Source organism: Delphinapterus leucas, chromosome 1, assembly GCF_059928025.1.
Source record: "Delphinapterus leucas isolate spDelLeu-1000000601 "Yukka" chromosome 1, BTC_Dleu_Yukka2, whole genome shotgun sequence".
Taxonomy (NCBI): Eukaryota; Metazoa; Chordata; class Mammalia; order Artiodactyla; family Monodontidae; genus Delphinapterus; species Delphinapterus leucas.
The window spans coordinates 162,045,173-162,071,327 of NC_143129.1; the positions used below are offsets into that span (position 1 = coordinate 162,045,173).

General features: G+C 39.0%; 1 protein-coding gene across 3 annotated transcripts in view; it reads left to right on the forward strand.

The window, feature by feature from the left end:
* The first annotated feature begins 225 nt into the window (after nt 1-225).
* PSMB2 (proteasome 20S subunit beta 2) overlaps nt 226-26,155 on the forward strand; it is a 36,670-nt gene continuing 10,740 nt past the window's right edge. The window contains exons 1-3 of one of the 3 annotated variants that reach the window (XM_089896326.1): nt 226-455; nt 4,832-4,954; nt 7,848-7,918. In XM_089896326.1, coding sequence (XP_089752452.1) covers nt 365-455; nt 4,832-4,954; nt 7,848-7,918 — 285 coding nt within the window. In that variant the 5' untranslated portion in view covers nt 226-364. Of the gene's footprint in view, nt 456-4,831; nt 4,955-7,847; nt 7,919-9,202; nt 9,243-26,155 lie in introns of those variants that run through there. The other 2 variants (XM_022575213.3, XM_089896336.1) reach the window with 2 other exon arrangements.

Below are 26,155 nucleotides of genomic sequence, written 5' to 3' on the forward strand. Positions count from 1 at the left end.
GCATGCCTTTTGGCACACACGTGTGCTCGGCACTTTACATATAGTGCATGATTCCCTCCTCAAGCGAGTTTTAAACTCTCAGTTATAAATAAAGAAACTAGGCATTACGTAAGTGAAGTGATCTGTACTGCCGGGATTGCAAGAGACCTGGACAGGGCCAAGAGGCGAGGAAAGATTTTTCACACACGCCCACTTTCCAAACTCTCGCGACAGTTGTACGTCATCCGAGAGCGCCGTTGGCCGGGACGCTAGCGAGGTCTGCGTCGCGCGGATCTTCGCTCGGTTGTGCTGTCTCACCGGTGAGGCCGAGAAGCCCGCCAGTCCCGGGCTCCATTGAACCTGCAGTCCCCGGCCTCCTGCCACCATGGAGTACCTCATCGGCATCCAGGGCCCTGACTATGTCCTTGTCGCCTCCGACCGGGTGGCCGCTAGCAATATTGTCCAGATGAAGGACGGTGAGAGGAAACAGGGGAGGCCCGGGCCTGGGTATAGGGGCAGCCGGGAGGAGTTCGTGGGGGGGCGGTTGGGTGAGTACCAGGGAGGTCTGGGAGGTGGAACCCTGACTGCCCTGGTCTGCACTTGCTTAGTTTTAGAATTAGGAAACAGGAAGACAAGTTTAGGGCCTTGACTTTCGCTCCTCCCAGGGCTCCTGGGTCAGTACTCTTCTCTGGCTTTTGCTGTATGCTTGCTGGGCGAGAGTTGCTTAAGGGAATTAAGTTTTGAAGTGTCTAAGCGCCAGCCTGGCTCCAGGATTCCTAGATCCCCTAATCCCTGATAAATTTCCTGTTGTCGGGCTGATGACGTTAGTTTGCTGGCAGCATAAGGTGGGATCTTGGGGAGAGTGAGAGACTGTGGGGCTAGAAACCTGGCATTTGCCTTCCGCGGCCTGTATCTTCCCGAGTCTTAGCTCTGATCCTTCTTTTCCAGGGCACTGGCTGCCTAGTTTTCCTTACATTTATGTAGCTAGGGGAGTTAGGAAACAGGAGCCCTGTCACTTACTTGCTTTATGACTTTGTACAAGTTTTTTCTCAGTGCCCAGATTTCCTCATCTGCTAAATCGGGTTAGTAATACCAACCTCAAAAGCTTGTTGGGAGGATTGAGTGAAAAAGTTTTGTGCAAATGTTTAACACCATGACAAATACTTAGTAGTAAACATACTAAGCACTTATGTATGTATTATTTTAAGCAGTTTACATTAATTCATTTACCCTTTTGAAATGGGTGCTATTACATTGCCACTTTACAGATGACAGTTCTGAGGCATAGAGGTTAAGAAACTTGCCTAAGGCCACAAGTGGCAGAACCCAGGTTCAAACCTATGCAGTTTGACTCCATATCTTTTGCCATAACTGCTATACTATACTGTCTCCCTACAGTCAGTACTCAATAAATAATTTAAAAAAGATTTTGGTTGCTGATCTGTGGAATTGAAGAGTGAGTTTTCGTGATTGATCATAGGCATACTGCTGTTAAAAGAGTATTATACTTTGGCTCAGATGATTTAATGTTCATTTGATAAATAGGTTTTGGGCACCTATGTGTCCATTACAGTGCTAGGTGCTAAAGGGATGCAAAGAAGAATAAGATGTGGTCCTTATCTTAGAAGTTACAGTTTAATAAGGGATTCAGATATTAGTACAGATAATTATGACACAAGCTAGAAAATGATGCTGCATATGAAAAGTACAATCAAGCTTCTCAGGTAGTGCAGAGGAAGCAGAGTTGTTTTTAGGTACTCCAGAGGAAGAAGAGATTCTAGTTGTAGAGACTAGGGGAAGCTTTGAGAGCAGATAACAGTTCATTTTGGGCTTAAAGAAAGAAAAATTATTAAATTTTAAAACATTTATGGTATGGATTGTTCCTCAAGTCAGATTATGAAATTCCATGATTAGTTTGTAGAAGTTTTATTTGTAAACCATGTTTTCCAAAAGAGTCAATTTGTTTTTTTGAGGGTAAATCTGTCCATTATTTTGAATATTAAGACCTTTGACATGCAAGTGAGTTGAGCATGCAGTAGTGTCTAGATAGAGCTATAACAAAGTCAGTACATTTATAGGTGTTCTGTTTCATCACATTAATGAATATGAAATCATTTTGAAAAATAAAATGTGTTTTAAGCCTACCTACATACACAGTACTTCTAGGTGTTATAGGGTATGCAGTGTATTGGGTATAATCCATAAAGGTATCTAAGACATTAAAAAAACATGAAATAAATACTACAAGATGATTTTATATGATGAAAGAAGTATCACTAGTAAGTATTAGGTTAATTTTTAAATCAGTGGTTTCAAAAGTAAATCCTTATGGTATTCAGAGAAAAGAAATCACTGTGGTCTATAGAAGAAAGATGAATTTGAGCTAGTTCTTGAAAATGGTTGGAAATAACTGTACTCAGCTCTGATTTTCCCTATAGTGTTTTACGATATAAAAATGTTTATGGGGCTTCCCTGATGGCGCAGTGGTAGAGAGTCCGCCTGCCGATGCAGGGGACATGGGTTCGTGCCCCGGTCCGGGAAGATCCCACATGCCGCTGAGTGGCTAGGCCCGTGAGCCATGGCCGCTGAGCCTGCGCGTCCGGAGCCTGTGCTCCGCAACGGGAGAGGCCACAACAGTGAGAGGCCTGGATACTGGGGGGGGGGGAAAATGTTTATGGTAGAAGCTTTGGAGTAGCATGAGGACTTTTTCCTACCTTTCTTTTCATGAAGGAACTGTGTAGAGTAGGCAAGAATGCTGAAAATGAATAACCTTTTGAGATTCATTTTTCTCCAGGTATAAAATGAGAGTGATACTTCCAATCAGTTTTTTGGTTTGTCACTTTGTAAGATATTTTGATACTATAGAGGAGATATTTCCCAGAGATTGCTTGCTTATTAAAATGGCACAATTCTTCAGTTTGGTTATATGCCACATTTCATTTCTCTTCTGGCCTGTATAGGATTGCTTTTAAATTGCAGTACCTCAGCCCACACAGATTGCTCTTTTTTCTGAATTCCTGTAACATGTATAATCTGAACTACATTGTCTCACACTGAGTATGATAATATTGTACATGTACAGTTTTCCCCACCTATGAGTTAGGCAGGTGTAAGTGATAGTATTACCATGTTACACACTTGGAAACTGGCTTAGAAAGGGCAAATAATTTGCCCGAGTTCAGAGTGCTGAACCCAGATTATAACCAAGGTCTATTGGGTTCCAGTCTCGAGTATTGTACACTCATGTTGCTTATTTTGTTGTCCGTTTGTATCATGTATGTGGATCTTTTAAGTTCTTTGTCAAGGATCAGAAATTTCCTAGAGCTACATAGGCTATTTCCTGCATAACTCAAGGAGTAATTAGCATCTATCACTTTTTTTTTTTTATATCCCCCTTCACCAGTCACTGGCCACACAATAGATGTTTAAAAAACACTTTTGGCCTTGAATTAAGTTCATTTTAAAATTGAACAGTTTAGTGTCTCAAAATTTAGCATTTCTTCTAATTGTAACATAAATTCTTTGTAAACAAGCTCCCCCCGCCCCCCTGAAATAAGAACAGCTTTTTTTCTCATTATGGTAATAAACTTATTAAGTAATATTTTCTTACAAAGATGATGCATATTAAGTATAGACATTTTAGGAAATACTCATAAGCATAATGAAGGAAATAAAAATTGCCTGTACTTTTGCCACTGGCAAGAACTCAGATGCCAGTGGCATCTAATTCTCTTTTGGTTCTTTTTCTTTGCATAGATAATATATTTATAAGTGAATTTTTTTCTGTCATAAACAGTTTTGCAAATTAATAGTCTCTAAGTCTCCTGTAGCCTATAACAAATAAAAGTGTGTTTATTTAGGAGTTTCAAGGCAATTTGATACTATCTACAGGCACATTTTATGTGGTCCCCCCCCCCCCCCCCCCGCAAAGTCTAGGAAACCAAATTACTGGTATCTACAACTCTCAAACACTTGTAAAGTACTTAACTGTAGCATTCTGTTTTTAAAATCCTATTAAGAGATTTTGACATTTCAGAAGCTTTCAAACAGGAAGCATGTCTCCCAGGGAAGATTATTCAGCACTATTTGAAAAATGAAAAGTGAAAGTGAGAGTAAGATAGGGAGATTTAGCCTTTTTCTGAAGCTACAGACTGAATATGGAGTTTTCTTCCTTGGGCATTAATTGCTATCTGAATATTTATTTATCTGTTTAATCTGAATGAGTCTGGTTCAGTTAGATAAGATTAGAGCATTGGGTTTTTTGAGGTGTTTTTAAATAGCTTAGTATTACAATATTTGTTAGAATTTTTGCTTTGGCATTCATTTTAACTTTCTCTTTGCTTTGGAAATGGAGTTGGTTTACTTTCTATGGTGATTTATATTCTCAGTTGATTTTTTGTTCTTTCTTGACATGGTTCCTTAATTGTAGCACCGGTAGTTTTCATATATGTTTTTGTATGTGTATATGTAATAATTAACATTTGTATTTGTAGAGACATTTCAGGGCTTTGTAATCATGAGCCTAAAGATAATGGCCATTGGCTTGATTCCTTCAGTTTCTTTAATTGTTGTTCATTGTATTTCAAGTGCCTTGATGTTTTTATGTATATTTTCAGTTATCAGCTTTTACATATATTCTCCAGCTGAAATTGATAGTAATAAAATATGCAGATGAATTTAACATGCAGAGTAAGAGTAATTGATACAGTTGCCCATTAAAGTCTTCTAAAAACAGTGATTCATAAAATTATTCAGTATAGTAATTGTTAAACCTGTTTATGGTTGCCTGTGTAATAAGAATAAATTTCTGATAAGGCAGTTTCTAACAGTGTGTGTTTTTTATTTTGAGCAGATCATGACAAGATGTTTAAGATGAGTGAAAAAATCTTACTCCTATGTGTTGGAGAGGCTGGAGACACTGTACAGTTTGCAGAATATATTCAGAAAAACGTGCAGCTCTATAAGATGCGAAATGGTGGGTAATACTTAGAAAATGGCTTTGGTGGGTTTGTCTTTAAATTTGTATTGAAAGAGGATATTCTCTACAGTTCTATACATGAGCAAACCAATGTGGTCTTATTTTTATTTGAGTCTTCTTATTTTTGAAGCCTTAGCTAGATCCTCCTTCTGATCCTAAAGATTTTCTACAAAAATCCCAGAGCAGAAAAGAGAACCATTACAACACTAATACTTGGGGGATAAAGCTAATACCATCTTGAAAAATGAGCATGTTAATATCAGACTTTTTAAGTTTTAGAGAATGTGATTTGAGCTAAAGTATATCTGAAATCTCAGAGCTAAAAGACCTAAGTTAAACTTAATGTGACAAATCACTTATCCTCTCTGAACCTTTATTTTCCTTATCTCTAAAATGGCATTATTGGGAATTCCCTGGCAGTCCAGTGGTTAGGGCTCCATGCTTCCATTGCAGGGGGCACGGGTTCAATCCCTGGTTGAGGAACTAAGATCCTGCAAGCCGTGTGGCATGGCCAAAAAACAAACAAACAAACAAATAAAATGGTATTATAATAATATTAATGAATAATATGTATGAAAATGCATATTTGTTTTTAAACAAAATTTAAACTCTGTGTAATTGTAGGAGATTTACTGTGTCATAAAAGGGTTCTGCCTTGCCTCTCTGGTAGGTTCTTGTCTAGGGAGATAATTAGGATTTTTGTGAGATATTTTGTGAGCTCTCTCTGCGGCTAATGAACTCTTATCCACTGGGAAAGCCTCCCTGTGAAATAATACTAGCCACTAGCCCTCTGATCCAGGGAAGTGTATAGTGATGCTCCAGCAGAAAGAACCTTCCTTCCAGTTACTTACTTCACAGTGCAATAATACTGTTATACACAGCACTGCTATAATGTGGCACTGTGAAGGAGCTTAATTTGAATATAATTGTATGTGTAAAATGACTAGATATGATCTATTTGTATAGTTTTTTAGGCAGCAGACTTAGCATCATGCATTAAATTCTGTAAATATTTTTGAGGGCCTCATCTATGTTAAGCACTCTGCCTAGTACCACAGAGAATTCAAAGATGAATATGGTTCAGTTCCTGCCATTCAGGAACCTAAAGTACATGGTGTTTAGGTTTAAGCAAGTTTAGAATAGTTTAATAATTATTTTTTAATGACTCTACTTATTGCCTGCGTGGCCTGCGAAGGATGCCCGTGTTTCTGAAGTACAGTCAGTAGAGCAATACTTCACTGTCCTGTCCCAGGAGAGGGAGAAGGAATAAACAAGAGAGGTTCTGTTACGTAGCTGTCAGGGTCTAAAGTCAGTGCATAAAACAAAAATTGTATGTGACTAAAATTAAGGTAAGTCATATACTAAAAATTGTATATGACTAAACCCCTTAAGCGGGGGACTTCCCTGGTGGTCCAGTGGTTAAGACTCCACGCTTCCAATGCAGGGAGCATGGGTTCGATCCCTGGTCGGGGAACTAAGATCCCATATGCTGTGTGGTGCAGCCAAAAAAAAAAAAACCCTTAAGTTACCTGTCAAGTATAGTTTTTTGCATGTATCCTTACACAGTAACTCTTATGCGTATTAAAATTTAAGAACTGAGCCAAAATAAGGGAAAGAAAGAAAAATCTGTATGCAGATGATCAGGCATCAGACGTTCTGCCTTTAAGATAATTGTCAAATCCTTAGTTTATAGAGGGTTAGGTAGAGAATTGAAAAGCATTCCTGCTTATTCAGAATTGCTTCCATTATAGTTTAACATGTACTAGTAGACTTTTTATAAGGATGAAATTCAGTATTGTATGTGAAAGCACCTAGCATAGACCCTGAAACACAGTAGCTGTTGTATAAATATTTGTTAGAATTTTAATCTACATCTTACCTGCTGTGACACTGGTGTTTGGAATGTTGTAGGAAATAACCACATGCTCTCTTTCCAAACTGGCATATTCTGTGTGGGTCTACTGAGTTGTGGGTCATTCTTGTGTCTTTTGGCACTAGCCCCATTTTACTGGGGAATTAATTCCCAAAGTGAGTGCATTGTTAATGCACACCTGACGCCATTCCTCTGGGCTGTACTTTTGCTGGCATTACAACTTTATTTAGAGGTTTTATGCTGGAGATCCTCTCTTTTTTTTTTTTTTTTTTTTTTTGCGGTACGCAGGCCTCTCACTGTTGTGGCCTCTCCCGTGGCAGAGCACAGGCTCTGGACGGGCAGGCTCACCGGCCATGGCTCACGGGCCTAGCCGCTCTGCGGCATGTGGGATCTTCCCGGACCGGGGCATGAACCCATGTCCCCTGCATTGGCAGGCGGACCCTCAACCACTGCGCCACCAGGGAAGCCCGAGATCCTCTATTTTTAAAATATTGTAGATAGTGATAGAAACATTTTTTCCCTGTGGCTTGTACTTTTGAAAATATTACACTTCTTAATAAAATGTCTTTTTTTTTAAAGAAAAGAAAACCGTATAAAGTTATGTCTCTGAGGCTATCCTAATTTCCAGCCTCTCTTTTCCCGATATTCCTTTTTATATAAATTTTAAAAGTTGTCATCTCAAGACCTCTTTCTTTTTTTCCAACACCTGTGTATTTGTACCTCTTTCCTTCTACAGAGGAAACCACAGTCTGTTGATGAAGGAATAGCTTGAGCAAGGCTATGAATTTGATCTCACTGTAGAATAATTACCGTGGTTCTGTTTTATGAACAGTAATTACTGCCAGTACTAACTAGCTATTTCACAGCCGTTGACAAGAAGTATGATTGTACTCTTTATTCGGTGTATACTCTGAATGTCCAGAGGGTGGTAGGCTGTAAGAACAGGAGTAGTGGAAGGATTTGTACTGATATTCCTTCTGCTTCACTTTAAATATGATTATTTATCTTTCATACCAGGTTATGAATTGTCTCCCACAGCAGCAGCTAATTTCACTCGCCGAAACCTGGCTGACTATCTTCGGAGTCGGGTAAGCAATATAGCAAGCAGCCTTAGGAGCAGAGAAATCTGTGCTTCTTTTCTGTTCCTGTTACACACGAGTAGTATTTTTGCCCTATTTGGCCTTCCTGAGCCCTTACCATTGCTACTTGTTATTTTTCAGTCTTGTTGGATTTGTTTTTTCTTTCTGCATAGTTGCTAATTAAAGCCCAGGGGTGAATATACATTGCAGAGAATTTGGATGGGGTACACCAACAGGAAGGCCCTGTGATGGCCTTTTAATTTGTTTTCAGTGTTTTCATAGCAAACCATGTTTCTTATTTCCATGGTTGAATTACTCGGTAGTAGAGATAAAACCTTAAAAATAATAATGCAAATTTCATTTTGAGATTAACTGTCTTTCAATGGCTCTTCTTGCCTATGCACACAGAATTATTCTTTCTCACTTATTCTGGCCTTGTTGTTACCTTAGAGCTGTCACTGTTCCATTGACAGCATGTTAAAAGATGCAACATTAAGTTAAGGATTGAATGAAAAAAGAAAGAAAGAAAGGGGAAAAAAAGGCTTGACTGTATTAAAGATTGTATAGGATGTGCTAAGAATGTTCGTATGATTGCTAAAGGTGTGTATTCCCTTCCCACAGGGAGTTTGTAAACGGAGCTTTACCATGTGGCCTTACCCCCTGTGCCTGTTTACTCATCTATGAAATCGAGATAACTTCCTAACCCCGCAGGAGTGCTAGGAAAATGAATGCTTGTAAATCATAATATTTAACATTCATATGACTTTTGCCCAAAGCATTTTGCTTAATAATTTAATCTACTCACTAGTCCGCTGAGATATATAGCAGTTAATTCTCTATCAATGATACGGAATGAAAAGCATAAAGTGGCAAAGGGATTAGCTCCAGGTCACACAGCAGGTCAGGCAAAAGCTACACTAATGGTGCCATAATTACTTGCCTGCTCTGCCTTGACAGCTCCTTGGTTTTTCAGTAATATTTCTAGAACATAGGTTTTTTTTTTTTTCTTTTCCATTTGGACTTGATTAAGCTGAGTTATGACAGAAATCAAAACAAGTACAGGCTTTTGGTTTATTTTAGTTATTTTTTACAGATCTTTAAAGCAGTTTATTTTCTAGTGCCTAATAATGCTGAATTGAGAACTCAATAAATAGAATCTCTTTTTTAAAATTAATTAATTTTTATTGGAGTATAGTTGCTTTACAATGTTGTTGTAGTTTCTACTGTACAGCAAAGTGAATCAGCTATACATATACATATATCCTCTCTTTTTTGGATTTCCTTCCCATTTAGGTCACCACAGAGCATTGAGTCAAGTTCCCTGAACTATACAGTAGGTTCTCATTAGTTATCTTCAATAAATAGGATCTCTTTTTCTGTCTTTGACCAAGGGGTTTGTGCAATATGAAGGATTATGAAGTTTGAAGAGAAGCTAGAAACATGATGCGTAGGGGAGAGGAGACACATTTACATGCATTGTTTTGATCTGGGTGAAAAGTCAGTGGCCTTTTTTGTTCATTTCTCCACCAGAGAGGAAAATGAATCACATATGACCTTTCCTGCCACTTAGAATTTCCTGTGGTATTCAGTAAAGAGTGTGCTGTGGCTTGTTGTGTAAAATATTCCTCTGACTTGTCAAGCAGAATTGGAATAAGAATTCCAGCTTTGGGCACAATAAACACTTGTCTTAAATGCTACAGACATAAGTGAGTTAAGCTTCTTTTAGAATTGAGATAAGAGTGGCAATGTGCTTCATGCAAATGTAGTGAATCCGGTTAATCTCCTAGCAGAAATGTTTGATGTCTTAACAAATAAATATCCCTTGTAGACAGTGACATGGGGCTCTTGTAAATATTGATTACCTCTGCCTTGTGCTTCTAGGTCCAATCCCTGCTCCCCCACCCTCCAGTCAAAATAGATTGTTAGTTCTAAAATACTGTTTCATATTTCAGTCATTTTATTATGGGGAGAGAGGTGATGGTAGTTTTTCAGTCTTTCTAATAACTAAAAAGTCACTAGATTTGGTACGTTTGTATAGTCACACCAGTTAGCACATGAGACTTACTTTAAGTCAGCCAGTTAGCATGTGTAACTTTGTGTCTGTAGCTCAAATTGTTTGATTTCCGGTTTGCTGTGTACTGTGCTGTTTGCCAATTTTTTGTAAATTGGTTCTTTAAGATGTAGGTGGTTTAGCTTGTTGGTTAAACACAGTGTCTGGAGTTACACTGCCTGGGTTTAAATCTTTGCCCACTGACTTGCTAGCTATGTGTCTCTGGACAAATTCTAAGCTTAATTTCCCTACTTATAAAATAATGGCACCTACTTCATAGAGTTATTATAAAGATTAAATGAGGTAATCATGCAAAGTTGTTAGCACAGTGTATGGCACATAGACCTAATTAATAAATTCACTTTTGTTTTTATGCTGCTCTTACTGTTTGGTCAAAGTAACAATTTAATAGCTATAAGTTATTTTCCTATTGGAGATTGTTGTGCTATTTTAGTTGAACTGATTTGCTGGTAAAGAGTGGGATACTGGTATTGATAAGGAAAATAGAAATAAACCAACATTGACCATCTATTATGTGCTAGGCTTTTTTCTAGATTGACGCAGTCCAGTACGGTAGCCACTAGTCATATGTGGCTAATTAAATTTAAAATAATTAAAATTATCAATAGATGAATGGATAAAAAAGATATGGTACACACACACACACACACACACACACACACACAATGGAATATTACTCAGCCATAAAAAAGAATGAAATTCTGCCATTTGCAACAATGTGGACGGACCTAGAGGGTACTAAGCTTAGTGAAATAAGTCAGAGAAAGACAAGTACTCTTATCATTTATATGTGGAATCTAAAAAATAGAACAAATGTATACAACAAAACAGAAACAGATTCACAGATACAGAGAACAAACTAGTGCTTACCAGTGGGGAGAGGGAAGAGAGGAGAGGCAAGATAGAAGTATGGGATTAAGAGATACAGACTACAATGTATAAAATAAATGAGCGACAAGGATATATTGTACAGCACAGGGAAGTATAGCCATTATTTTGTAATAACTTTAAATGGAGTATAATGTATAAAACTATTGAATCCCTGTGTTAGATACCTGAAACTAATATAATATTGTAAATCAACTGTTTCAATAAAAAATTTTATTTCAATTTAGTTTAAAATTCAGTTCCTAGGTGAGAGTCTCCTGGACTTTGAAAGAGAAATAAATTTTTGTTTCTTTAAAAAACTTTGGTTCCTCAGTCACATTAGCCACATTTCAACTGCTCAATAGCCACATGTGGCTAATGGCTACCATATTGGACATTACAGATATAGAGCATTTTCATCATCATAGAAAGTTTTCTTGGACAGTGCTATCCTAGATAACCATATATGGGACCTTATTTAATGCTTCTTATGATACCATAAGCTGAGTTAGTCCCATTTTGCTTACAGAGGTGCTAAGACTGGTTAATAGAAGGGTTAAATATTTCTCTTATGTGTCCAAGTATACGAGAGGAATATTTCTCTTATGTGTCCAAGTATACCAGAGGCACATATATCATCTATAAAAGGCTGAAGTAAGACTCTTAACTTCAAATACCATACTGTTTCATACTATCTCCTTTATTAGTTACTGGACTAATGTACAAGTGTGCTTGTTCATTTGGGGAGGCATGAAATGTTCAGTTCTACTAAAAAGTCAAGATTTCCACATAGGATTATATAGTTAAGGTATAAATATGTGCCCATGGTAGGTGTTCAATAAATGTTTGCTGAATAAATGTCATCCAGTTAGGTCCACATATACCATTGAAAATGTTATTGTGCATTTATACACTGGAAGGGAATTTTATTAAAGTATTCTTAATGAATAGGTGTTACTTCTTCATGTAAGAATTAAAGATATGAAATCAGCAGGAGAAGATGAAAAAGACACACAGATTGGAGGAAAAAATCAAGAGCCTTCGTTTTAGTTTTTATTTAGACGCATGTGTACAATTAAGTTGGTCTGCTCCTGGTTAGACCCCAACGAACGAGAAAGGGCTTATTAGGATTTTGCTATAGGTTTGACTCCCCAATTTCAAATATTTTTTTACCCCCAATCTTTTTTTTTTTTTTTTTTTTTGCGGTATGTGGGCCTCTCACTGTTGTGGCCTCTCCCGTCGCGGAGCACAGGCTCCAGACGCGCAGGCTCAGCGGCCATGGCTCACGGGCCTAGCCGCTCCACGGCATGTGGGATCTTCCCGGACCAGGGCACGAACCCATGTCCCCTGCATCGGCAGGTGGACTCTCAACCACTGCACCACCAGGGAAGCCCTTTCCCCCAATCTTAAATGCTTATGAGGCTTCTTTGAGCATGGATTTTGGAGTCAGATATACCAAAGTTCTGGTCTCTTCTCTGGTATGTACTAGCTTGTGTAATCTTGAATAAGTTACTTATGTTTCCTGAGCCTCACTTTCTTCATCTGTTAAGAAGGAAGGAGTGATCAGTTGTGGCAAATTATATATGCCATTGGTTTAATAAATTTAATAAAATATATTTTGAATGAGTGAATGGTAACTCCCTGAAAAATAATAAGTATTTAATAAATGACTCCATCATTAAGGAACTGCTAGATTTTTAACAGGATTATTTTGAAAAATTTGTAATGACTTACAGGCATAGTTTGCATGATGCTTGTTTAACTTCTTATGATTTGATTAATGGACTACAGAAGGGAGAGTGATGAATTATGGAGCTATTTCTTGCTTGAAATGAATTATGTGGCACATTTGGTGTAGTCCATATGAATGCCCTAAAATTATCTGTTATTATCCATGGAGATCTCCACTTTACATATGTGGGAACTGAGAGATGAACCAGCCGGATTTGATATACTTGGGGAACGCAGAGTTTGTGACAAGACTTAGAGTAGAATGCTGGCCTCCATGGTGTGTAATCTTCAGGGCTTTACTATACTGCTATTCACTGGCCAAAGTGTTTTCAGAGAACCTTTTCTGAAGTGCTTGATGAGCCTTTGGTAATTTATCTTCTTATGGGGCTATACCTGTAAATGTTTAGCAAGCAAACAATAGAAATAATGTTGGAAAAATATCATCCAGCCTGGTATGGTGGTTTTCAAACTTTATTACATGAAGCTGCCTCAGGAAACTCACCAAGGAAGACCAGTGTAATGAAACTTTAGCTCTGTTTCATATAGATCAGCTCAACTTTTATCTATTTTAATTTTTTTGCTTTGTTTTTTTCTTGTTTGGCCACGCCGCATGACTTGTGGGATCTTAGTTCCCTGGCCATGTATTGAACCCGGGCTCTGGCAGTGAAAACACCGAGTCCTAACCACTGGACCACCAGAGCATTCCCAACTTTTATCTATTTTATATATAGGAATTCCATGTAAGATTTTATTTGAAAAAGTGACTTCTCTGTCCCTTTCCTACTGAAGTCTGAAAACTAGTATAATTGCTGCAGGAGGTATAGCACTAGCTCTCCCATGAGCTAGATGAAAAACCTTGGGAGAAAAAGCATATGGGTAATTTTTATGGTTTCTTCCAGCTCCCAAATAGCATGATTTAAAGATCTGATGTCAAATACTACAAAGCTACAGTAATCAAAACAACGTGGTATTGGCACAAAAACAGACATATAGATCAATGGAACAGAATAGAGAGCCAGAAATAAACCCACATACCTATGGTCAATTAATCAATGACAAAGGAGGCAAGAATATACAATGGAGAAAAGACAATCTTTAGCAAGTGGTATTGGGAAAGCTGGACAGTTACATGTACGTCAGTGAAATTAGAACACTCCCTCTCACCACATACAAAAATAAACTCAAAATGGTTTAAAGACCTAAATACAGGACATGCCACCATAAAACTCCTATAAGAGAACATAAGCAAAACATTCTTGGACATAAATTGTGGCAATATTTTCTTAGGTCAGTCTCCCAAGGCAAAAGAAATAAAAGCAAAAATAAAGAAATGGGACCTAATCAAACTTAAAAGCTTTTGCACAGTGAAGGAAACCGTCAACAAAACAAAAAGACAAAGTACGGAATGGGAGAAAATATTTACAAATGATGCTACTGACAAGGGGTTAATAGCCAAAATATACTAACAGCTCATAAAACTCAATATCACAAAAACAAACAACCCAATTAAAAAGTGGGCAGAAGACTTAAATAGACATTTCTCCAGAGAAGACATACAGATGACCAACAGGCACATGAAAAGATGCTCAACATTGTTTTTTCGTTTGTTTGTGTGTTATAAATTTATTTATTGTATTTATTTAATTTTGGCTGTGTTGGGTCTTTGTTGCTGCGGACGGGCTTCTCTAATTGAGGCGAGCGGGGGCTACTCTTGGTTGTGGTGCATGGGCTTCTCATTGTGGTGGCTTCTCTTGTTGTGGAGCACAGGCTCTGGGCACACGTGCTTCAGTAGTTGCAGCACACGGGCTCAGTAGTTGTGGCTCGCGGGCTCTAGAGCACAGGCTCAGTAGTTGTGGTGCACGGGCTTACTTGCTCCTCGGCATGTGGGATCTTCCCAGACCAGGGCTTGAACCTGTGTCCCCTGCATTGGCAGGCAGATTCTTAACTACTGTGCCACCAGGGAAGCCCTCAACATTGTTAATTATTAGAGAAATGCAAATCAAAACTATAATGAGGTATCACCTCACACCAGTCAGAATGGCTATCATCAAAAAGTCTACAAATAATAAATGCTGGAGAGCGTGTGGAGAAAAGGGAACCCTTGTACACTGTTGGTGGGAATGTAAATTGGTGCAGACACTATGGAAAACACTATGGAGGTTCCTTAAAAAATTAAAAATAGAGTTGCCATATGATCCAGCAATCCCACTCCTGGGCATATTTCCAGAAAAGACAAAAGCTCTAATTCGAAAAGATACATGTACCCCGATGTTCATAGCAGCACTATTTACAACAGCCAAAACATGGAAACAGCCCAAGTGCCCATCAACAGACAACTGGTTTAAGAAGATGTGGTATATATACACAGTGGAATATTACTCAACCTTAAAAAAACAATGAAATAATGCCATTCACAGCAACAATGATGGACCTAGAGAATATCATATTAAGTGAAGTAAGTCAGGTGGAGAAAGACAAATATTTTATGATATCATTTATATGTGGAATCTAAAAAAATAATACAAATGAACCTATATACAAAATAGAAACAGACTCACAGACTTAGAAAACAAACTATGGTTACCAAAGGAGAAGGGGACGAGTGGGGGTTAAATTAGAAGTATGGGATTAACAGACATAAACTACTCTACATAGAACAGATAAGGAACAAGGATTTACTATATAACACAGGGAACTATATTCAAGATCTTGTAATAACCTATGATGAAAAACAATCTGAAAAAAATATATATAGCTGAATCACTTTGCTGTATACCTGAAATGAATACAATCTTGTAAATCAAAACTATACTTCAATTTAAAAAAAAAAAAAAAGATCTGATGCCAGGACCATAACCTGACTTGAATTTATTTTTTTCAGTGAAAGGGAAAGAATATAAAGGAGAGAATTTCAGGTATCAGTCATTTCCAGACGTGACTCGTCTCAGCACTCTGGCCTGAATTTGAGTGTGTTTGGTCTGGTTAATATTAGGCAGGTATTGTGTGGTCCTGTCCTAGAAGAACCCTGTTGCTTTGAGCCTTCTATTCAAAGGACAATATTGTCCTCGTGCCTTTGGTGGCTGGCCCAAAGATATCTGTTTATTGGTATCAGTGAGGTCATGTGACCTTGTGAACAGATGGCCCAGGTGGAACCTTGACTTTGCAGGTCTTGTCCCCTAAAAACAACCAACCATTTGTTACATGTGATTAAAATATCACTAACAAGGGTAATTTCACAAGCTTTGGCAAACGTGGTTAGCAGGACGTGACATGACACAGCACTGCCTTCTTCCTCCATGTGCCATCTCTCTTGAGGCCTCATCTCCCCTGCTCACCCCTGTCTCACCCATGCCCAGGCTTGTCTTCCAGCTCACCTGCTCCAGATGGGTGGCGCAGTGGGAGGACACTGGCAAAGGCAGATGTGTTTATTTTCCAGAGACAAAATGTTGTGCTCCAGCATATGGCAGTGCCTTGAAGCAAATGGCAGCCTTTGACACTGCTGCCATGCAGCCTGGGCATCTTGACAGACAGAGCTGGCTTACTTTTGGTGATGAGGAAATTGAAAAAAAATACCAAGATGTTCATCATGAAACTCAGGGAGTTTCAATGCAAGCAGTGTTGTTTTTAGACCTGGAGAGCAGTTTTCTTCCCTGCCAGACCTCAGTTAGCTAGTCAGCTAGCTGGATTTTCACTATGGGCCAAGAGTTAAATGTCTGCTAATTACTTTTGTCTACTAACCTTAATAGAACATAAAGTAAAAACTTAAAACATATGGCTACATATAGATGGACATTCAATGGTATTGTAAGACATGTGCATCCCAGGTCACATCTCACTGGAGTCTCTTAGGATTGGGAGTGGCTCATATCTGCCCCATTGGAGATACCACTGTTCTATTTTCAGTGGTCATTTTGATTATCCAAAGGCCCAGGGACAGATGTGCCTTGAAGTTGAGATGCCTTAATTAGTATGACAACACTTTGTGCTTATAGTGTTTTTCTGCCAAGAAGAATAAGAATTCTGACACCTGCCCTTTTAAGCAGTTTGCTTATACAGTCATTAGGGCTTGACTCATTCCATTAAGGAGACAAAGACTTGGATGTTGAGTCATTACACTTAATAGTCTCCTAGAAAAAAATGGCTTAAGAACATCCTTCTTTAAAAGTTACTGGCTTTGGGGCTTCCCTGGTGGCGCAATGGTTGGGAGTCCGCCTGCTGATGCAGGGGACGCCGGTTCGTGCCCCGGTCCGGGAGGATCCCGCATGCCGCGGAGCAGCTGGGCCCGTGAGCCAAAAAAAAAAAAAAAAAAGTTACTGGCTTTATCAGGAAACCTTTTTTCTTTTTTTAAAATATGTGCTGTTTTTCCCAGTCCTAGCGCTGACAGAGTTAGGAGTTTGCAGGTGTAAAGCCCTCCCCCCTCCCCTTCCCCATCTCTCTCCAGGGGGCTGTATGTGAGAAGGTGTTGCTTTCTCACTCAGAGAGCATATATGTGCTACCCTGTTGTATGCCTGCTGTGAGCATAGAGAACCCCTCTTCTGGTTGAATGGAATGAGCCTATTGGGTGGCTGGGATTGTGTGACCCCATAATGCCAACTTTTCACTTAAAGCATCTTTCCTATCCACAATGGGGATGAAGCAAACATAGGTAATTGGTCTTAAATTTGTGTTGTTTTGAAACTTGTGTCTTGAAAATTATGTGGTTTCCTGTTAAGGTTTGGTTTAAGCTGTAAGCAGCAGAGTACAGCTTTACCAAGCCGCAGAGTGTTTACCATTAGAAGTACAGATTTACCCTACCTTTTAAGATTGCTTTAAACCAGTGCCTTGGCCTGTGGGGGCACGCCCTCACACATACTCACAGATAGAAATACACATGTACCCTGGCATCTTACTGCTTCTCTTTACCTGCCGTAGCCCAGGATCACGCAGAGATATGAATTCAGGGGCTGATCCAAAAAACTGTGAGGTTTTCTTTATTCTCTCCCACAGTTATCTAAAATGAAGGGGAATGGAAAGCCTTTGGAGGGAGAAATAGTTGACTGTTCTGTTTCTTGACCTTGGTTGTAGTTAAATGTATGTTCAGTTTATTCATTAAGCTGTACATGTATATTTTACATACTTTTATGTGAGTGTGTTGTTCCACCAAAAAAGTTTAAGAGAATAAAACGGAAGAGTAAAGGGGTAGGAAAGCGTAACACATTTTTTAAGAGCTAAAAATGAAAAAAAGTTCAGATTTACCATTACTTTTGAGTGTAGACAATAGAGCAGATAGCATGAACTAGATTGGAAAGAAAAAGGGAAGGGAGAGGAAATAATCTCTGAATCCTTATAAACTGAAATGCCCTGCCAGAATTCCACATTTCCCTTTATGATGCCTCCTAATTTGTACAGTTTTGTACAGCTGAGAAGTTCCATAGGTGCTGATAGCCATCCATTCAACAAATCTACAGCCTGCATTGTCCTTGGGGCTGAGGAAACAGAGGTGCAAAGCTCAGTGTGTGCCTTCAGATGGGGCAATAGAGAAGTAAATAGTCAACTGTACTGCAGAGTGACAAGTACTGCAGTAGCCTTACAGGTAGTTGCTCTGCGAATAGAGCCTAACTTGAGCGTTGAAGGACCAGCTGTCATTAAAGCAAAGATGAAACAGAAAGGAAAACTGGAGGCGCAGACCTGAAGGAGTGTGAGAGAGCAGGTTAGGTTAGGCACAGTGATTTTCTAATGATGTTTGGGGCAGGCACAAATAGTTCTCTGAACCTCCTATTCCTAATTTTTTATCTGTTTTAACTAGTGGAGTACAGAATACAAAGTAGGGCTCTGTTGATGGGAAAACGAATAGAAATAAATAGCCTTATATAGTTTTTACTATAAACACATATACAAAATCCATAATCTCAAGTAGTTTGTTAAATATGGCTCAGGGTTTTAGGGGAATGGTAAGAGATTGAAACTAGAGAGGTAGTCCGTGTTACGAGGACTTTGATGAAAAAGCATTGTGCTAAAAGCAATGGGCCTCTCTGGAAGCTTGTTGGCTAAGAGGGGGTTAACATGATCAGATGAGATTTGGTTAGATCATTGGCTACTCTTTGGTAGAGCATTTAGGGAAAGTAGAAGAAAGCAGGGAGACCAGTGTGGAGCTTTCATGTCCATTGAAGAGGTAGGAGTAACTTGTGTTGGACCTAGGCTGCTAATGGGGAGCACTGTGTTCTAATAGAAGGGCTTTTTTTTTTTTTTAGGCTGCACTGTGCGGCATGCGGGATCTTAGTTCCCCGACCAGGGATTGAACCTGTGCCCCCTGCATTGGGAGCACAGAGTCCTAACCACTGGACCGCCAGGGAAGTCCCTAGAAGGGCTTCTAAATAGTCTTTTCCCCAGGATTTCCTAGTTGCTGTGGACATCTGAAAACATATACAATTATATATAGTCCTAAATAGTCTTTAGCAGCAGACTTACTTCTTAACTCAGGGAGATGAATCAGCTCAGATGTTCAACATGCAAAGATATTCATGGGTGTGAGTTCCCTGGTGGCCTAGTGGTTAGGATTCCGGGCTTTCACTGTGGTGGCCCAGGTTCAGTCCCTGGTTGGGGAACTGAGATCCCGTAAGCCGAGTGGCATAGCCAAACTCCCCCCCACAAAAAAAAACAAAAAAAACCCCTCAAAACAAAGATATTCATGGGCATGCTTAGCATGTACAACTTAATATACATATGCCTTGGGGTGTACAGAGCGTGGCTTCTGCACTTGAATTTTTTGAGAACTGACTTAAAGGTATATGGAGTCTTATATTTTCCCTGGACACTGCCAGCTCATGAAAAAAAATTCAGGTGGCCTTGTTGCGGACATGGTATCGTTGGTTTTACCATTGCACAATCAGCGATTTTATTTTGATGTTTGGGAGAAAGCAGTATTTTTGATTAGCAAGTAAAGTTAATGTAGAAAACAAATACTGTGTTAACTAGTTGGTATAATAAGGCATCTGTGCCTTGTTGCATTTCAACTCATTAAATTTCTAAACTTCTAATTACGAGAAGATTACAACTTTCATAGAAGAACCATTCAAACTTCGGGTTAGTGATGGTTTTAGAAAGTAAAATTTACAGAAATTTCATAATTATTGTGGGGTAACTTTAAAATATAATTTTGCTAAAAATTGAGATATACACAATGTTTAATTTTTTGCTTCTAAAATTCAGATTCATTTGACATTTATTGGGCACCTACTACTTCCTAGGCCTTCTTCTAGGAACTTTAACACAGATGAGTACTTTTCATCCCTCACAGCTATCAGGCAAGCAATACTGTCCTCCACGTTCAAATGGGGCACTTGAGACTTCAAGACCAAGTGGACTGTCTTTTGTAGCACAACCGTAAAGCGATAAAGCCACTTTTGACCTTGAGCCTTTATTATTTTTTTTCACAAAAACACATGCCTAACTTTTGACTTAACGGCATTTTAAAAACATAGGTTTTTCAAATAATAATTTAAAAGGTGTTTTGCTTTTAAAGTTTGAAATGTTGGTTGTGGGAATTCCCTGGTGGTCCAGTGGTTAGGACTCTGCACTTTCACTGCCAGGGGCACAGGTTCAGTCCTTGGTCAGGGAATTGCGCGGGGCGGCCAAAAATAAAAATAAAATAAAATGTTGGTTGTAAATGCAGTGACGTTCCTGAGCTTAAGTTCAAGAAATCATCCATTATAAGAATTTTTGCCAGTGTGTTAAGCAAAAATATTTGAACATGAGCTAATCATTGTTAAAGGAGAATGAACACAATTTTTATATTATGCCTTTGCATCTGCCAGCATCAAACGAGTATGCCAAATACACTTTCAGAGAATTAACTAAGGCAGACAAAAGAAATGGGAAACCTTGGTTAGACAGCCTCATTTTCAGAGTAAGTTTCTTTTATTTTGTCTTGGGCTTCTGGAAATAAAAGGTTTGCTTCATTTGAGGCACACTTGCTTCCTTATTTTTTAATTTAGTGTGAGAATTTATAAACATGGGCTGGTTTGTGTTTTAGTGCAACAGAAGATGAGTGTATCTGAAGCAGGAAAGAATGAGGAAAGTCAGTTTAATTTAACTTCTCTGTGGTGAAGCTCAGTCTAGTATTCTGATTCTGATCAGTTTGAACTCATACTATTTTTTCCATCACAAGATTAAGAGGAAACTATTTTCAACTTCCAACATTGTACCTCCTTTTTTTCCTCTGAGTGGTAACCGTAGGTAACAGGACTGGTCCCAGCTTGTGATCATGAAGGAGCAATAGGCCAGTTTTTTCTCAGCTCCCAGAACTGCTCTCTTCAACTTAGGTGTACACAGTCTTCGAAATTAGCCTCTCTGCTTCATCTCTCTTCTTTCACTTATTCCTCTGCTTTGTCTCCAGACCTACCTGTCACCCCTTTCTCACTGGCATTCTCTGTTTCATACTGAATTACTTGTACTTCCCCTAACCTGCTGTGTGTTCTCTCTTGTATCTCTGCCTTTGCCTACTCCAGCACTTTGCTGGTCATTCTCCCCTGAATGTACTTCCACATCTCCAAAGGCTGTTTTTTTTTTTTGTTTTGTTTTTTTGCGGTACGCGGGCCTCTCACTGTTGTGGCCTCTCCCGTTGCGGAGCACAGGCTCCGGACGCACAGGCTCAGTGGCCATGGCTCACGGGCCCAGCCGCTCAGCGGCATGTGGGATCTTCCCGGACCGGGGCACGAACCCGTGTCCCCTGCATCAGCAGGCGGACTCTCAACCACTGCGCCACCAGGGAAGCCCAAAAGGCTAACTCTTAATTGCTGGTTAAAACTCAGTTTATCATTTTCCAGGGAAACTGTATTTCTCCACATATGTTCGTCACTCATGAGGGCTTCTTTGTGCTCTCATGGCAACCTACGAATACCTCCGCCATAGTGTCCTGTTGTAATTGTTTCCTTTATTGTCTTCCACATGTGAGCTTAGGAATGTGTGTTTGTATAAATAAAACCTACCAACTGGCTGACTTCATTCAGTCTCATGATTTCAGCTATACATTATTTTTTCTTTCCAGCTACTTCTGAACAGCTCAACTTAAGCCTCTTTCGGTCTCAGTTGAGTTTTTTACATTGCTCCTCCACCTTTCCGTTTATTGAACATTCTCTTAACTCCTCTTTTTCCCTCATCTTCTGTTCTACTATTCATTAACTCCTATCTATTCTACTTTCTAAATATTGATATATCTTATATTCCATATCTCCCCCTCCATCCCTACTGCTTCTGCAATTTTCTAACACATGAAAAAGGCTTGTATTGTCATGGGAATGGGAGCAGTTTTCACTGGTTTCTCCATGGTTTACATACTGATGTTCATATTCTTTTTTTTTGGCTGAGCCGCATGTCTTGCAGGATCTCAGTTCCCCAACCAGGGATTGGACCTGGGCCACAGTAGTGAAAGCCCAGAATCCTAATCACTAGGCCAGCAGGGAACTCCCCTGAAGTTCATGTTCTTTAGTCTAGGAAGCCAGTGACAGTATCGTTTCAATTCCTGTTATCCCACTTCCTCTCTGCTTCTTACTGAAATCATCTAATTCACTAAGTATACATGTCCCATATTCACCAATACCCAAATATTCCATGTTCCTCCATGTTTCTTTACCTTCACATATGCTGTTTCCTCCATCTGAAATCTTTCCTACTCCAGTCTACCTTCTCAGCTCCTTCCAGATCCAGGTTTCCATCTTTGTCACCTGGCACAATGCTTCTCACATAGTAAATGCTCAATAACATTTATTGAATTTATAATGTATTCACATTCCACATGCAAGAGGGAAGTTGGTTGGGGCATTTACTCATTTCATAATTATCCTGTGCAGTCTCGGAGAACTCTTGCAGGATTTGGTTGAGGCCTTTTGTAAACTCTATGTTTTTGCTTAAGGCATAGTCACCACTGTTATTAGAAAAAGAGATTGATGGGTTTCCTTAAAAAGGACTCTGTCAGAGAGGATTAAAATCAAGGTGCAAATGATTCTGTATTGCTTAGGCATTAGGGATAAGTAGTTCTTCCCCTGCCCAGCCCTATCCCCATCCATAGAACCATCATCTCTTAGAGCTGGGAAAAGTACTTGGTCACAAGGACAGTTGGAAGCTGCCGTAATCTTTTAGATTTTTTAAAAGTGTTAAATAGTGAACATTGAAATTCCAGTATAGGTACAAAGTCTTTCTTTAATTAAAATGGCAAAATTGACATTGAAATTTTAAAGTTATAGCACCAAACCCAGCCAAAGGAGATAGCTAATAAATTCTATTGGTTATTGGAAACAAGCTCCTGATTCAGAGTTCAGAGCACCAGTGTAAGAAAATAGCAGTGGATCCATTTTATTTATTAACAAAGTTGAAAAACTGGGCATTGGCAAAGCAGTTAAGGTGTTGGCATCTATTTATTTAGTACCTACTACATATCTTGCATAGTTGTAGACCCTTTAGAGGAGTCATAATGGTCTGACGTTAAACCTGCCCTTTTAAAACTTAAAATATTATCGGTCATATAAGATGTAATACATGAAATAGAGGACAATAGATGCTGGTATGCAAAATAGTACATTCTGAACTATTTGAGTGTGAAACTGACATTTACATATTGAATCATATTTTCACACTAATTTCCATTTTGTGGAGGCAGCATCGTTTCCTAGAAAAGCACACAAGTCTTGGGATCAGAAAGCCTGAATTCTGGTCCTGACTCTAATTAGCCCTGTGGTTTAGGGTAAGTCACTGTCCCCTCTTTGAACCCGAGTCCCCACATTTGTGAGAGGGACATTGGATAAACTAGATGAGCCCTTAGATCCCTTCTAACTCTGTAAACTGCATTTTTGTGAAATATTCTCGGTGCCAAAGATGGAATTTTAGGCAGCTTTGGCAATCGGCTGGACTAAATGAAAGAGCAGGCACTGTTTCCTTCAAAGCCCAGACTCTGTTTAGAAGTCTGTTTATTGAAACACTGTCATCATTAGCTAAATCCTTTGTCCCGTTGGTGGTTCTGCCTCTCCTACCAAATTCCCGACCCACAAGGAATGGGATTATGCTTCACACGCTTAATGTTCCAAGGTGTGCAGCACATTGCAAAAGAAACCGCATCGTTCTCTGAGGCACCTGACTCATAGCGACGTCGTCCTGTTCATTTAGAGGTGGCAAAGGCTGGCCTGGCTCCAAAGGAAGACTGTCAATTCCTCTCCTTTTCTGTGTCCACGCTCAGCAGGATGCTTCCTCACGCCCACCCCTCTCCCCCTTGCTGTGACTTTGGCTTCCGCCAGATGTCACACCGCTGCTTGTCACCGCCCAGACTCTCTTCACTGATTTTGTTGTTTCAGTGTATTTATCACAACTGTTCTCTTGAGCTGTAAAATTTATGGAATTTCACACTCTTCTTAATCACTACAGTGTTTCTTTTTCATGAGAGAGAGAATATACAAGGAGTTGTATGCACAAGAGTTAGAGGGAAGGAAATGCTCCATCAAACTGAAGGAAAGTTTGCATGTGTGTGCCATGTACACCCCCCACTCCCAAATGTACAAGGAAACTGAGCTCAGATGTACAAAGTGAAACTGAACTCAGTTCTGCAGGGCTCAGGGGTACTTAGGAAGTCCATTTCAATCCCAGGGAGAGGGACATAAGAGATATGCTTATTGGCTAATTCCCCTGGCTTAAATTGTATTCCTTTTAGCAACCAAAAAAAGGTGGATAATTTATTGGCACTCTGTGGTAGTTAGTACATCTTCTTCTTCGTTTTTTTTGAGCCTCGCCTTGCGGCTTGTGGGATCTTAGTTCCCCGACCAGGGATTGAACCCGAACCCAGTGCCTTGACAGTAAAAGCTTGGAGTCCTAACCACTGGACCGCCAGGGAATTCCCTGGTGCATCTTCTTGATCTTATTATTATCTAATCAGATCTGTTAATAATGCTGTCAGATCCTAAAAATGATGGTGGTGGTGGTGGTGATGATGGTGTTATTACTATGGAACAGGCATTTCATTGAGCAGTTTACATTTATTTATTTAAACCTTGCCATAACCCCGTAATGATGGATACTCTTATTATCCCTGTTGTATAGATGAGGAAATCTCAAAATGACTTAAAGCTCTTCATTTTAAATATAAGCTTACCTCATGTATTTTTTTAAGGGAGGAAGAGATACCAATTTAGGTTTTTTTCTTTTCTTCTTTCTCTACTTGTAAAAAGAGGCAAAATTTTGGTGGTATTTTATTTTAGAAACTAAAGTTCATTTTGAGTTCCCAGGATGGATCATTTAAATTTTTTTCTTTGTATGTCAGATAGATACAACTTTAAAACTAAGAACGTTGGCATTTGTACTGCAAACCATTGATGGTGATCCTCATGGCCATTGGACAGAGAGTGTCTAAGCTAAATGTTTAAATTCATTTATTGGTCACTCGGATGTTTAGGTTAGTTCAGAGTTATGTATAGATACTGTTCCTCCCCTTGGGGACCTCATAACTTTGCTTTATTACTTAGACTTACTATCTAAATAATTAGAATAGTGGAGACAACTAAAGACAGATTGTATCACGCACAGGATAAGGATTACTTCGTAAAAGATACAGGATTCCTGGCAATGTTATCATGATTGATTAGTGTTCGCATTCCTTCAGGTTAATCGGCAAATTCTCATGTTGTACTGATCATGGGAAAGAAGGGAACTGATGAAAAAGGAGCTAGAAAGTGAGGCTTAGCACTCAGGATGGACATATCTGTAAGGGTGGAAATAGTATGAAGGTACTTAATAAGTGGTAATTTGCTCTCCAAATCTGGATGTAGGATTTGTTGTTTTTGTTTTTTCAGGCTTCCAGGAAAATGTCTCTGTGCCTGTGTCAATTTCAAGATAGGTTAGGGTGGGTGTACTGTGAAGTAGGTATGCTCGAAGTGTCGGTGCTTATGAATGTTTGTGACAATGAATACCTTCACCTTAGGGCTCCTTCCAAGAGTCCAGGAAGGAGAGAGAAGGAAACTGTCATATATTTCTACCATGTGTCAGGCAGTGTGCTGGGCACTTTTTATAAAATTCCCACCATATCCCTTTAGGAAGATGTATATGAGGTGTTTGTTTATTTTCCTTTAAAATTTTATTTATTTTCCTTTAAAAATTAAAAAAAATATTATTGACGTATAGTTGATTTATAATGTTTCAGGTGTACAGCAAAGTGATTCAGATATATATATATATATATATATATATTCTTTTTCAGATTCTTTTCCATTATAGGTTATTAAAAGATACTGAATGTAGTTTCCTGTGCTATACAGTAGATCCTTATATATCTGTATCTATTAATCCCAAATTCCAAATATATGCCCCCCTTCCCTTGTGGTAACCGTAAGCTTGTTTTCTATGTCTGAGTCTGTTTCTGTTTTGTAAATAAGTTCATTTGTATCATTTTTTTAGATTCCACATATATGTGATAGCATATGATACTTGTCTTTTTCTGTCTGACTGACTTCACTTAGTGTGATAATCTCTGGGTCCATCCATGTTGCTGCAGATGGTATTATTTCATTCTTTTTTATGACTGATTAATAATTGTGTGTGTGTATGTATATGTGTGTGTGTGT